The following is a 13,026-nucleotide window of genomic DNA, read 5'->3' as shown; positions in this document are numbered from 1 at the left end:
TCCAGCGGCGTCAATTACGCATGAAATGCGCCCCAGGTGGATTCCCCTCTGGAGGTGAGAAGATTCTTTCTCAGCTCTTTCTCAGAGTTTTTTTTTTCAACAGCTGGTGACTCGTGTCCGGTCTCCTCCGGAAAGCTGTGAGCTGCGATGACGGTGACCTACACGGCCCGGGTGGCCAACGCGCGCTTCTGCGGCTTCTCCAAACTGCTCCTGGCCTGGAAAGGCAGCATCTACAAGGTGCTGTACAAAGAGTTCCTGGCTTTCTTCGTGCTGTACGCCGCCATCAGCATCACCTACAGGTGAGGCAGGATTACTGACAGAGGGAACTTGATTTTTTTATTGATCTCTGAGCTGTTTATTTTTTATTTATTTTTAGATTTTTTCTGTATGAGGACCAGAAGAGATACTTTGAGAAGCTGGCCATCTACTGCAACCACTACGCCAGCCTGATCCCCATGTCATTCGTGTTGGGTGAGTTTTCACAGACAGAGCGCCACTCATACCTGCACGCATTGGCGGTTCTACACTAACTTACTCCCTGGGCGAGTAACCCCACCAGCGCCCCCCGCCGCACACATACAAAATTTGACAACATCCTGTTGTGTTCCCTATCTTCTATTTAGCCATTTTACACAAAAAATGCATGGCTTTTCTAGACTCGTATTACACGGGTGTCAAACTCAGTCACACAGGTATGCAATTCTGAATTATGAGACTGTTCTGGCCTCATACACAGGGGCCTAAGTTAAAAACACGCTTAAGGTTTTGGGCCGAAGAAGATAAACATTTACTGAACACACTAAAGCTAAACTTTTAAACCTTTTAAACTGAACTTTTTGAACATAAATATGAATAAAAACAGGAACATTAATCTAGAGTAACTCAAGTTAAACCTTAAATAACTTGTAATATTTTGCTCTCCATAGAAATATATTCTGTCAAAATTATACAAATATGAACATGGTGCAGGACAAAACAATGAAAGCCTGGAAATATTAATAAGAAATTACAAATCAAATAATTCCGTTTTTTTTTGCTCTTTTATCATTTTTTCGAGCTTTTTTTTTAGAGCTGGACTCCTGCTTCATTTTTAGCAATAATTTCTTAATGTGTGACGTCCTGTGTGTGTCTTTGTGAAACATATCAGAGGGATGAGATCTAAAAAAAAACTTGTTGTGATTAATATGTTTAGGTCTTATAAAACATTAAAGACTAAATCATAGAACTCATCAGTGGGATTACTCCAAAAATATTTGGCATTTCCCTAAATTTGTGCAACACCAACAGTAGAAATCCTCCAAAAAACCTCAATCCATAAAAAATGGTCTGCCCCCACCACCCCTCCCCCTCCCCTTCCCCTTCCCCTTCCCTCTGACACACGCGGCTCCGTCTCTATGACGACAGGCGCAGCTGCGGCTCAGAGTTGATTGTCAGATAGAAAAAGACTCCCAATCACCTGTGAGTGTGATTCAGCCACCGGCGAGTTGCGCCCCCCTCTCGAGTTTTTTGACTTATGTTCCAAAGACTACCGCAAAGAGGTGTGGCCGCAAGCGTCTTACAGCTGAGGGCGGTGGTCACGTGCGCGTCGGGTCTGCTGTGTCGGAGCAAGGAATTGTGGGAAATAATCCCCATTGCCTGCTTTTGTCGAAATTGGGTTGAGCACGGATGTTTTTGTTCTGCCTAATTCTTTTTCATGTGCCTGTTTTACGTTGTTTCACTCTGAGTTATCTCATCTTTTTTTTTTTTTTTTTTGTACCATAAAGGCCTGTTCATACCGGGACGATTTTCGCCGACGTTTAACGCCTCGTGACTAAACAAAGGGCACCAATGTGAGTGTGCACACCGACGCGAAAGAACGACACGCGTCAAAGCGTGACTTTTTAAAAACGCCTCGGGTTCGTTTTTTTGGTTTGACGCGTTGCGTCGAAAACTATACGACCAATGAGAACGGCGCTTTTGCACACGTGTCTGGAGCTTCTGAAGTTACAGTAAAACACAACTTGGGGGCGCTCAAACACAAAACTGCCTTGCTGAGCACACATACCAGCGAAGAAGATAGACGCCGATTTGCATCTACACTGCCGTGAAGAAATAATGACGGACATTCTAAAATATCCCCGAACCAAGCACCAGTTGGAGCTACTGGTGCTTGAAATATTCATGTTTTCTTTGTTTGATTCTGACAAGCGCGTAAATACTTGCTCTCTTCTTCTGAGTGAAAAGCAACTTTAAGAAGCGTAAAGTTGCGCAGCGCCACCTTGTGTACAGGAATATTTCTGTTTTACATTAAGCGCCATCTAATGTCAGGGAATGAAATTGCATGTTCGCTCGGCTCATCGTCAGCGAAAATCGCCTGGGTGTGAACACAAAAAACGTGGCGAAAAACGCTGGCTAATAACGCGTGGCGAATATTCGTCCCGGTGTGTACGGGCCTTAAGTGTGAAGAGGAAATAGGATGAAGACATTCTTAAGAGTCTGTTGTGTCAAAATAAAAGCGTAAAGTGGCCTCAGCTGAAGCAATTTCAAATTAAAAGCTCCAAGCTTCCTCTTTGAATATAGTAGCACATTATGTGTAACGCATCGGGCACGGCAAATGCCGTTCCCTATGAAGTGCCGCCCCGGGCGAACGCCCACATCGCCCATATCAAAAACCGCCACTGCCTGCACGTCTGTCTCTGCTGTGGATCGTTTGCTTTTGCACTTTTGAAGTGTTTCACGAGTTCACTCTTCATTTCAAAGACATTGTAGATCATTGGATTTTTAAGAATCCATGTTCAACACACCAAAACATGCAGATTCTAAGTAAACGTACTTGTCCTGAGAGCTAATCTATACAAAACTAAGAGAAAAGAAAATAGTTTTAAAAGGACCCCTTAAATACTATTTTCTCTTGTCCCCCTAATGGCCAAATAGAATCTCAAATACAATACTTAAAACGAAATTTAAATGTCAGTTTTAATTTTTGGTTACTGTTTGTTGGTCTCTTCTAAATGTGGGAACATTTGATTGGTAACTTCAATATTTCCAACAATTGCTGAACTTGTGTGCCACAACATGCACTCAACCGTGAGTCCCATGAATCTGCTGGACCTGACATCATCCAACAGTGCAGCCATATTTTCTCTCTTCCATTTTCCTAATTTTTTTGAAACCAGAGTGATAACCAAATGTCCCACTTGACCTCATGCAACTCTGTTAGCCATAAAATCTGAATCGTATCTTAGTGGAAGAACTTTTAATGCGGCTTTTGGTTCCTCAAGCTCTGAAATTGAAAAAAATAACTTTTGGTGTTCCTCAGGGTTCTGTACTATGCCCTATTTTATTATTATATACATATTAATCAATTCAGCCACATCTCATATCATTTCTATGCAGACGATATCCAGCACTACTGTTCTATCCTGGAAAATGTTAATTACAAACTACAAAATTTGTTGAATTGCTTAACGAGGATCAAAATATGGCTGAACAATAATCATTTGTTCTTAAATATCCATAAAAAATGACCCAGAACATAAAATCCCTTCCATCAGACAACACCTCGAATTTCTGAGCTCTTCTGCGATTGTGTGCCCCGCCTTCACTCAAAAGTAGCTGGGATAGGCTCCAGCAACCACGTGACCCCAAAAGGGATTCAGTGGGTTCCAAAGAGGATGGATGTTTACTCATCATCGTCATCAAAAGCTATGAAAATTATATTTACCAATTTAAGGTTTTTCGCTGCAGGGTTCCTGATTGTCCCATAACTGATGATTCTTGAAGCTCCACAGCTTTAAACAGCTGGCCTGAGGAGTTTAGGAGCTGAACCGCTGCTGCTGTGTGCAGGTTTCTACGTGACCCTGATAGTGAACCGGTGGTGGAACCAGTATACCAGCATCCCGCTGCCGGACCGGATCATGTGCGTCTTGTCAGGAGGCCTGCAGGGGAACGACGAGCGAGGCCGCCTGCTTAGACGCAGCATGATGCGCTACGCCAGCTTGTCCGCACTGCTCATCCTCCGCTCCGTCAGCACAGCCGTTTTCAAGCGCTTCCCCACCATGGACCATGTGGTGGAGGCCGGTGAGAGCTCCCAGAGAGGGTTACCCCTCACCAGCTACCTCCACTCTGACCAGCTGTCACTGCCACCTAGTGTTTAAAGCTGGGAAGTAGATTGAGAAGCCGACAGTGTGTGTTCACTCTTTACCCCATAAAAGAGTGTCAGTACACTCTTTTATGGGGCAAATGTTCCAATATGAAGAAGCTGGAGCAGTGCTTCTGCCGTCTGTGCAGGATTCATGACCAGAGAGGAGCGTAAGAAGTTCGAGGGTCTCCACTCTCCCTACAACAAGTACTGGATCCCCTGTGTTTGGTTCACCAACCTGGCTGCAGTGGCTCGCTGCGAGGGCAGAATCAGAGACGACCACGCGCTCAAGCTCCTGCTGGAGGTGCAGCTCTTCAGCCACAGACAGAAGGCCTTTGAGCCCCGAGGAGACATCACCCACAGGAATTAGCTTTATGTTCAAGAGTCACGTTTCTGTAGTGACTAAAATATGTCTCAGCTGAAAACGTTCTCACAACAAAATGGCAGAAAAATTGGTTTAAAAGCAAAACCTCCACATTCTGTTTCCATGAAGCAAACCTGCAGGCACAAATGTTGCAGTTCCTCAAATGACCACTAGTGGCTGGCTTCAAAAGGAAGCAATTTCCCACAACCGCCATAATTTTCAAGTCACCAACCATTAGAGTACATATTAAATGTTATTGAACAAACCTCCTAAAGATAAACGTATTTTTCCTTAAGAAACATCAACCTTCAACGTCACTGTTCCACATAATTACACACAACAGATTCTAAAAAACTGAAAATGGTCATTTGTTAAATTTTCTGCATTAGTAGGTCGTATTTACTGAAATCAAAAGCTATTCCAATCAAAAATACCTTCAGCCCCATGACTCCGGCCCAAACCATGACTCCCACACCTCCTTGCTGACGTTGCCAGTCTTGTTGGGACATGGTGGGACATGGCCATCCACCCACCAACCCCTACTCCAGAAGTCTGGACCGTCCAGGGTTGCGTGGCACTGATCAATGAGCAAGACTGAAAATGAGTCTTAATGTATGTCCACACTACAGCTGTTTCTGCTTGTGAGTGTTATTTAAGGGGGGGGGGGGGGGGGCTGAATAGAAGGTTTGTGTAGAACTGCAAACCCCTGGAGGATCCTACACCTTCATGCTTGTGGGACTCCAGAGACTCCAGCAACTTCAAATCTGTGGTTGCTGCTTTGTAATAGTATTTTAGCAGCTGTTCTCTTTATCTGGCGTATTTGTCCTGCAGAAACCTTCTTGATTTTGATTAATTTTATTTATTCAATACAGGGAGAACGCATATTAATAAACAATCCTGTCAATACGACAGGGTTAGCCAAAGGGCTACTTTTCATCTGCAGCCCTGAGGTAGATGTTATAAATCACCCTAGAAGATACAAAAATCTATATATTTACATAAGATAACGTACACATTTTAAACCATACATTCAGTAAAATGAGCAGTTAACTTAAGAGTAAATTGGCGATAAAACAAGTCAAAATCAGACAAATGTATGAACATAAACACACATACAAGACAATCTGCCTTTAGCTGCACCAACCCATGTGTGCTCTAATCAGCCCTGAATCTCCTAATAGCACGATAATCAGGTTTCCTGAAATATCCCAGATTTTCATTCAAACCCCCCCGAAAACGTTGGTCTGCTTCAAACTGTGGAAGATCCTTCTTTAGAGGTTTTGCCAAACAGGTGTCTGAGGATTGATGTCAGTGATCCAAAGAGCTCACAGACACAATGTCATCCATGAGTTTAATGGAAAAGCAGAGAATTTCATCTGTTTTGACACTTAAAGACCAGTTGCATCATAATTTGGGACACAAGGTGGTGGATGTCAGTTCTTATAACCCACTGCTGTAGATGAACCAGCTTAGCAGCACTGAAACGGACTGGTGATCTTAGTGGGACTAGTTATTAAAATTATTCTGCATTTCGTGGTACAAGCACCAAATTTGGCATGTCTGTAACTGAGGACCCGATCTTTCAGAAAACATTAGCCATGAAGAAAAGCCATGATTTAAAAAAAAATAAATATATATATATCTATATCTATATCTATATCTATATATATCTATATCTATATCTATATCTATATATATATATCTATATCTATATATAGATATATATATAGATATATATATAGATATATATCTATCTATCTGTCTATCTATCTATCTATCTATCTATCTATCTATCTATCTATCTATCTATCTATCTATCTATCTATCTATCTATCTATATATATATACACACACACACACACATATATATATATATATATGTATATATATATATATATATAGATATAGATATAGATATAGATATAGATATAGATATAGATATAGATATAGATATATATATATATATATAGTAAGGATGGGAATAGAAGCCCCATGAAGCTTTTCCTGGGGGTTCATGTAATTGTGCTAGAAAAAGGAACCACCCATTCAGGGATTTCAAACCACACAGAACAGCGGCATCTGGTGGCAGACTGGACGTATGTGTAAAACAACACAAAGAGTTATGTTTTCTGTGAGAACTGCTTGACACAGCAAAACACACATCACATGAAGAAAATAAACACAAAGCAAATTTAAAAAATGGTTAAATACTGGTCTTAAACCCGGGATCTTTGGATGCAGACGCCACGATTATTCCGCTGAGCTATCGCTACTACTACACAATAATACCTCACCATCAAATATTGATAGAAGTATTTTCCTTATAAATAATGTTCAAGGTCTTATTAGGAGAAACCAAGTTGAAACGATCCTGAGCCACAGTACTTTACCATGGTAAAATGCAATGAACTGACTCTGATTCCAATACAGAGGAAACAATAGAACTGGTCTGGAAACGTTTGGGATTTTGTATTTCTAGAGAATAGTGCGCCCAACTGTTGAAACACAGGTGACATCTGAACCGTGGTTCGACCAAACGAAGCATTTGGCGCTTCATACGTCATCAACCACGTGATCTGCGCTAGTTGACAACTTGACACACACCCTGAAACTTTGTGCCAAACCACTCTGCTCAATGAAGGTGAAACGCGCCCCAAAGCGTCTGTGTCAAACGGGCCATCACTAATATTTTGTATGAACAGTCCATGTTGTTAAGACTGTGATAAATAGACATTTCACATTTTTGTAACAATTGAGTGTATGGCTGCCATCTTTACAAATGGCCGCCGTTTTGGATTTTTCTCGTGGCAAATGTGTTTTTTTTATTTTATTTTTTTGAAAGAAGGGCTCCTAAGGTAAATGCATCCACAGCAAATTTGGTACTTGTACCACAAAATGCACAATTTGTCTAAAATATCAACCGGCTCTGCTATCTGTTGTGGTCTAAAAAAAGAATCCTTTCAGTTCACTAATAAAAGCTTTTGTGTTTCACTTGTAGTATGTGAAAGTTGAGTTGTTGAGGTGAAGTTGAGTTGTCTCTGGTTGTGTCGGACAGGAGCTGAACGCCTTCAGAGGGAAGTGCAGCTTGCTGTTTCATTACGATATGGTCAGCGTGCCCCTGGTCTACACTCAGGTCAGTGCTGATGAGGACTCACTGCTGTGTTAAAGTCGAATGTTTCGGCGCCACAAACCTGCTTTCCTCGCTCAGTTTTTCACTCAGTTGGGATGACTCCGTCCTGCAACGGTTCTGGACTGTGCGGCATTATGGCTTCCCCAGTTGCTGCCGAGTGCCGCCACCAGAAAACTAAAATCAGATAAATGCAGGACTCTCTGGCGTGGGAAACCGAGACCAGTACTTTAGGAGAATATACAAATCTTTAATACAAAAATGTTATTAAAATACCTATGCTAAAGGAAACACAGACACCTTAAAACAGTGGTCCCCAACCTCTTTATCGCTACGGACTGGTATGACAACACAAAATGTCCTCACGGACCGATATTTATGATGTGGTGGATGATTATCACAGAAATGCTATGATGAAGGAGGAACAGAAACATGACAAGGCGATCTCTAAGCTTTTATTTTGACACACATGTCATCGTACATTGGACAGGTGTCATCCTTCTCTCCCCTTCCCACACTCATGGTGCAAAAAGGAAGTAGTGTCTATGAAATGCAGCTTTCTTTTTTTGGCAGTGGAAGGCTCCTCTTCTGTCTCCTGGCTGGGCCTTTTCCACTTGGCAGAGAAACTTTCCAAAGACGTTTGTTTTTTACTCATTTCGCTAGTTCCTGGCTTTTATTTTGTTTGATGGGAAGGCGATAGACTCCGGTGGCGAGTCAGGGAGACACGATGAGGTGGCTCCGAAGCCACTCCACAAACGTTTTACAGCAACCTCAAAGAATTATCTGCAGTCCACCATTCAACAGTAAAAAGGGTCTGGGTCTACTTGGATACATGATGAACACTAAGACCAACCTTGGGCAGGGTCTCAAGACGCACCTTTAGGATGGACACCATCAGGGACCACCTGTCTGTGTGTAGTGGGCACATCATCCAACGGCCAGCAGGAGGTCTACAAGCTTCCATCTAGGCTGCCGGTGGAATGAAATTCTTCCATTGTACACCAGCAGCAGCAGCATGTGACCCGTGTCCTCCTCTGCAGGTGGTGACTTTGGCGGTGTACAGCTTTTTCCTGGTGTGTCTGATTGGCCGTCAGTTTCTGGACCCCAGTCAGGGTTACCAGGGCCACGATCTGGACCTGTATGTGCCCATCTTCACGCTGCTGCAGTTCTTCTTTTATGCAGGCTGGCTGAAGGTCAGAGCGAGTGAAACACAAAGTTTGTTCCGTTTTCGGAGCGACCCGTGACTTCCTTTTTTTTTCTACCTGTTTGCCTGGCAGGTTGCAGAGCAGCTGATCAACCCCTTTGGAGAAGATGATGACGACTTTGAGACCAACTGGCTAATCGACAGAAACTTTCAGGTTAAAAATAAACTTTTACGTTTTATGATTCCATATTTCCTCTGTTTTTAAATGGAGGATTATGAAACATGAAGCTTGATCGGGGAAATCTCTTCTAATTTGGGTCGTCCTTTAAGAGAGACATGCATTTAAACTGTTTCAGACACCTCTGAGTGTCACACGCCACCTCCAAGGACCATCTAAAGAAGCCCCACAGCGTGATACTCCTACCACCGTGTTTCTCAATAGGGCTTCTCTTTGAAATGCTCCCAGAATTGTTCTAGTCTGGCTGGGATGAACCACCCCAGTTCCTCATAGAGAGCCAGAGGAGATTTTGTAAAACATCAAGCCGCAAAGAAGCAATGATCCCCACAGAGATCCTGTTGGCTGCTTTCCCGTCTGTAGTTTTGGGAGTCCTACAGATTACAGATTTAACTCATTATATTTTGCACCAACTGCTGTGGAGGCTGCCACGAAAGACCTTGTTGCCTCAGAACGCTAAAGGGGGTTTCAGTCAGTTGGTTCATTCTTCAGCGTGGTCACACATTGGTTTGACGTCTTGCAGGTCTCCATGATGGCGGTTGATGAGATGTATGGAGATCTGCCGGTGATGGAGAGAGACCGGTACTGGAACGACTCCAATCCTCGGCCCCCGTACACGGCGGCCACGCTCTTCGGCCTCCGCAAACCCTCCTTCCAGGGCTCCACCTTCGACATGGCGTGAGTTCCCCAACTCCTGTCCTCTGAGTCCACTTTTTTCACGAATGAACGGTCAGAGATACACTACTCACAATGAGTCTGGGATAACTCAATGGACTAAACAGGGTTTGTTTCACTTCACTGATTTTCAGGATACTGAGCTGATTGTGTGTGATTGTGGTGACAGACACGCCTGATTGTGTTTTTTTACACACAAAAGTCTCACTGTGTTCAGTCCGTCTGTCTTATTGGAGCCAAAACCAAAACATTCTAACAAAAAAACCTTTTCAGGGTTTCGTCAACACTCTGTGGGTCTAAAAAGCTGATTTAGTCAGTAAGTTGTTCCAGGTTTATCATTCTAACAGCCATGAACACAACGCCGCTGAAAAAACAAGCAGCGCCACCTGACCATAGCCCCTTCAGGTTGGTAGTAATAATAATAATAATCAATTTTATTTGTTAGGTAAAAAAATGTACATTAAAATATGCATTTAAAATCATGCCAAGACTGTCAATTTATGGGGGAAATATGCAAGTTGGAAAAGGTGAGTTTTTGGCTTCTTGATGAATTGTGAGGGAGAGCCAATGTTTTGGAGGTCAGGGGGGAGTGAATTCCAGAGCCGGGCAGAGTAGCTGCAACCAGATGAAGGGAGAAGGAGGATCTGAGGGTACGGGTGGGTGTGGCCACATGAACAAGATCCTACAATGTTGTGGATGGATTTAAAAGTCAGGACAAGTATTGTGTATGTAATCTGGTGTGTGATCGGTAACCAATGGAGCTGCTGCAGAACAGGTGTGATGTGTTGGTTGGATGGATGGTGTTTGAGCGATAATTCTGAGTCTCAGCTGAGTTTTTAACAAAGTGCAGTTTACGTAGAGTTTTTTGTGGTAAACCAAAAAGAACGAAATAGTAGAAGGGAGTAGTTGGCAGTCAGGTGTTGCAGGTGAACTCGGTGAGTCTCAAAGTGTCATCGGCAAACTTGCATCGACACACAGAACTACTGTCAGAGTTTGTGACAATGGACAATGCAGCAACGGTCTACCGTCCTGTTCACTGATGAGTGTCTGGTGAATTGATGGTCGTCAGCGTTGTTGGAGAAGGCGAAGTGAGCGAAACGCTGAGTCAAGATAGATAGATAGATAGATAGATAGATAGATAGATAGATAGATAGATAGATAGATAGATAGATAGATAGATAGATAGATAGATAGATAGATAGATAGATAGATAGATAGATAGATAGATAGATAGATAGATAGATAGATAGATAGATAGATAGATAGATAGATAGATAGATAGATAGATAGGACTGACGGACGGACGGAGAGACAGACACGTTTTTAGGGTTCACTTTGGTGGAGGAGGAGCAACAGTCTGGACCGGCATCACCACTCAGAGGAAAACCAGTTTGGTTCTTGTCCAAACCTGAAATCTACAATAACTATAAATATTCAACTAATGAAATCATTATCAGCAACATCAAAGAAAATGTCATTAAAATTCTGATCAAAACGGAAAAACGCTTGTATAAAAACAATATCCCAAAATTGTTGTGAGTAGTGTCAGTCATAAATTTTTTGATAGTTTATAGTTAAATGTTGTCAGTGAAAGCTCTACTCCCACCCCCAACCCCCCACCCAGGATCCCTAAAGAGGAGATGCACTTCCAGCCTCTGGAGGACATCGCCGAGAACATGGAGGAGTGCGGCACGCGCCACCCCAACATCGCCCTGTTCAACCGCCTGCTCGGCGCTGCCCACTCGCCATCTGGTTTTATGGGCGGGGCTTTTCGCCGTACGTCGGCACAGCTTCAGAGGCTCCAGCACTCCCCCAGCATTGACCGCTGCATCAGCGATGACGAGGAGGAGGAGGAAGAGGAGGACAGCTGTAAAATGGGGAAGGCTGGCTCCTTGCCGTCCGGCCTGGGGCAGGACACCCAGAGTACACTGTGCAGCTTCAGGGATGACGGGGGTGGGAGAACGCCTCTGCTGGACCTTCACTTTGGGGTCGAGCAGGATCAGGGTGGGGAAAGTCCTCCTTCCAATGTGAAAAGGGAGCCGGAAGAGAAGGGCAGCAGAAAGATGAAGGGCGGACGCAGTAATGAGAAGGGACAGACGTGCACGGTGTCACCGCTGCCCCCCTCACCTCAGACAGCCCCCGCTACCTCCCGACCCACCTTTCTGCTCCACCTGGAGCACTGCAGGTCCCAGCCGTCCATCAGCAACCACGTCCTTGGGCCTGCAACCGCTGACCCCTCGTCAGCTGGAATCAAGATGTCCCTCCTTGCTGTGCCCTCCGAGGGCGAGCCGCAGCGTGCTCGCAGCGTGAGCATGGGGTCAGAGTTCACCGCGTCTTAGGTGGCCGCTGCCGATGTTCTCCCGGAAAAGCAGACGCAGCACTTACCTGGAAACAACTTTTTTAGTCCGACGCTTTGGGAAGTTTCCGCCGAAAACGTCCTCCTGTCTTAAAAACCGGAGGCTGAGACACAAACTTCATCTGTTTGAGGGTTCTTCGAGTGTGTTCAAGGCTGACGTTCACCGGTCCGTCTGCGGGGCGCCTCCATTGACCCAAAAGAATAGATCGTTCGTTAATCAATCAGTCAGAATATGTCTATGAAGACTCTCATTCATCCCGGTGGATTCCATCATAGTAGTAGGTTTAAAGGTCGTCATGTGGACTTGGTTTTTAAAGTTGAAGACGTTTCACCTCTTATCCAAAAGGCTTTGTCAATTCTGAAATAGCTGGTAAAAGAGCTGGGTTATATGCGCTCATGGGGGAGATGTCAGGGGAGGGAGTCACTGGCTCTCCAACCCCCAGCTGAGGACAAAGAACTCTTAACGACCCGAAACCATGTAGGCTAAGTAGACAATACTATCCAGTTTCAGGTGTGACTCCTTCCCCATGAGCGCATATATACCAGCTCTTAAGAGGAAGAGCCGGAGAACTGGAAACAGGTCAAAATAAACTCTTCCTTTGTACTTTCAAAATAAAACCTTATATTTTATATTGACAATGACGCACGTTAGCACAGCAGATAACACCGGCGTCCATTTCCCTCACGGACGACGACAGTTTACTGTCGGAAATGCAAAAAAAAGAACAAGATTTATGACATTAAACATTTAACAAGGATTCAGCGAGGAAGAGGAGGGCGTGGGGGGAAACAGAACGGGGCAAACAACTCGACACGGGGTGGCGGGGCAAACCACTCCTCTGCAGTGACGTGTGGTGGGGTTGATGGCTGGTGAGGCATCGACTCCTCTGGAGGTTTTTAAAATGAAAGAACTGAATATTTCCCCATTCATCCAACAGCAGGAAACAGCATAGAAGATACACACAAGATAATATTTGTCCAACAGAGAATATTTCTTTTATAGAC

The 13,026-nt window shown here is 44.0% G+C and overlaps 1 protein-coding gene across 1 annotated transcript; it reads left to right on the top strand.

Annotated features, from left to right (window-relative positions):
* On the top strand, positions 1-12,187 carry LOC110015962 (bestrophin-2a). Its single transcript, XM_023950236.2, has 9 exons — positions 1-299; positions 377-471; positions 3,826-4,059; positions 4,270-4,424; positions 7,540-7,617; positions 8,652-8,804; positions 8,889-8,969; positions 9,514-9,668; positions 11,290-12,187. The coding sequence occupies exons 1-9, from the start codon at positions 148-150 to the stop codon at positions 12,002-12,004; spliced, it is 1,818 nt and encodes a 605-aa protein (XP_023806004.1). The 5' UTR covers positions 1-147; the 3' UTR covers positions 12,005-12,187.
* Positions 12,188-13,026: the final 839 nt, after the last annotated feature.

The sequence above is a fragment of the Oryzias latipes genome, chromosome 1 (assembly GCF_053564925.1).
Source record: "Oryzias latipes strain Hd-rR chromosome 1, Olatipes_Hd-rR_3.1".
Taxonomy (NCBI): Eukaryota; Metazoa; Chordata; class Actinopteri; order Beloniformes; family Adrianichthyidae; genus Oryzias; species Oryzias latipes.
The sequence above is the reverse complement of the archived record's forward strand: the minus strand, read 5'-3'. Positions and strand labels throughout refer to the sequence as shown.

Excerpts from the sequence above, each read along its gene's own strand:
- LOC110015962 (XM_023950236.2), top strand. The coding sequence starts at position 148 with ATGACGGTGACCTACACGGCCCGGGTGGCCAACGCGCGCTTCTGCGGC. Across the intron at positions 472-3,825 it reads CCCCATGTCATTCGTGTTGG|GTTTCTACGTGACCCTGATA; the intron begins GTGAGTTTTCAC and ends TGCTGTGTGCAG. Across the intron at positions 7,618-8,651 it reads TGCCCCTGGTCTACACTCAG|GTGGTGACTTTGGCGGTGTA; the intron begins GTCAGTGCTGAT and ends CCTCCTCTGCAG.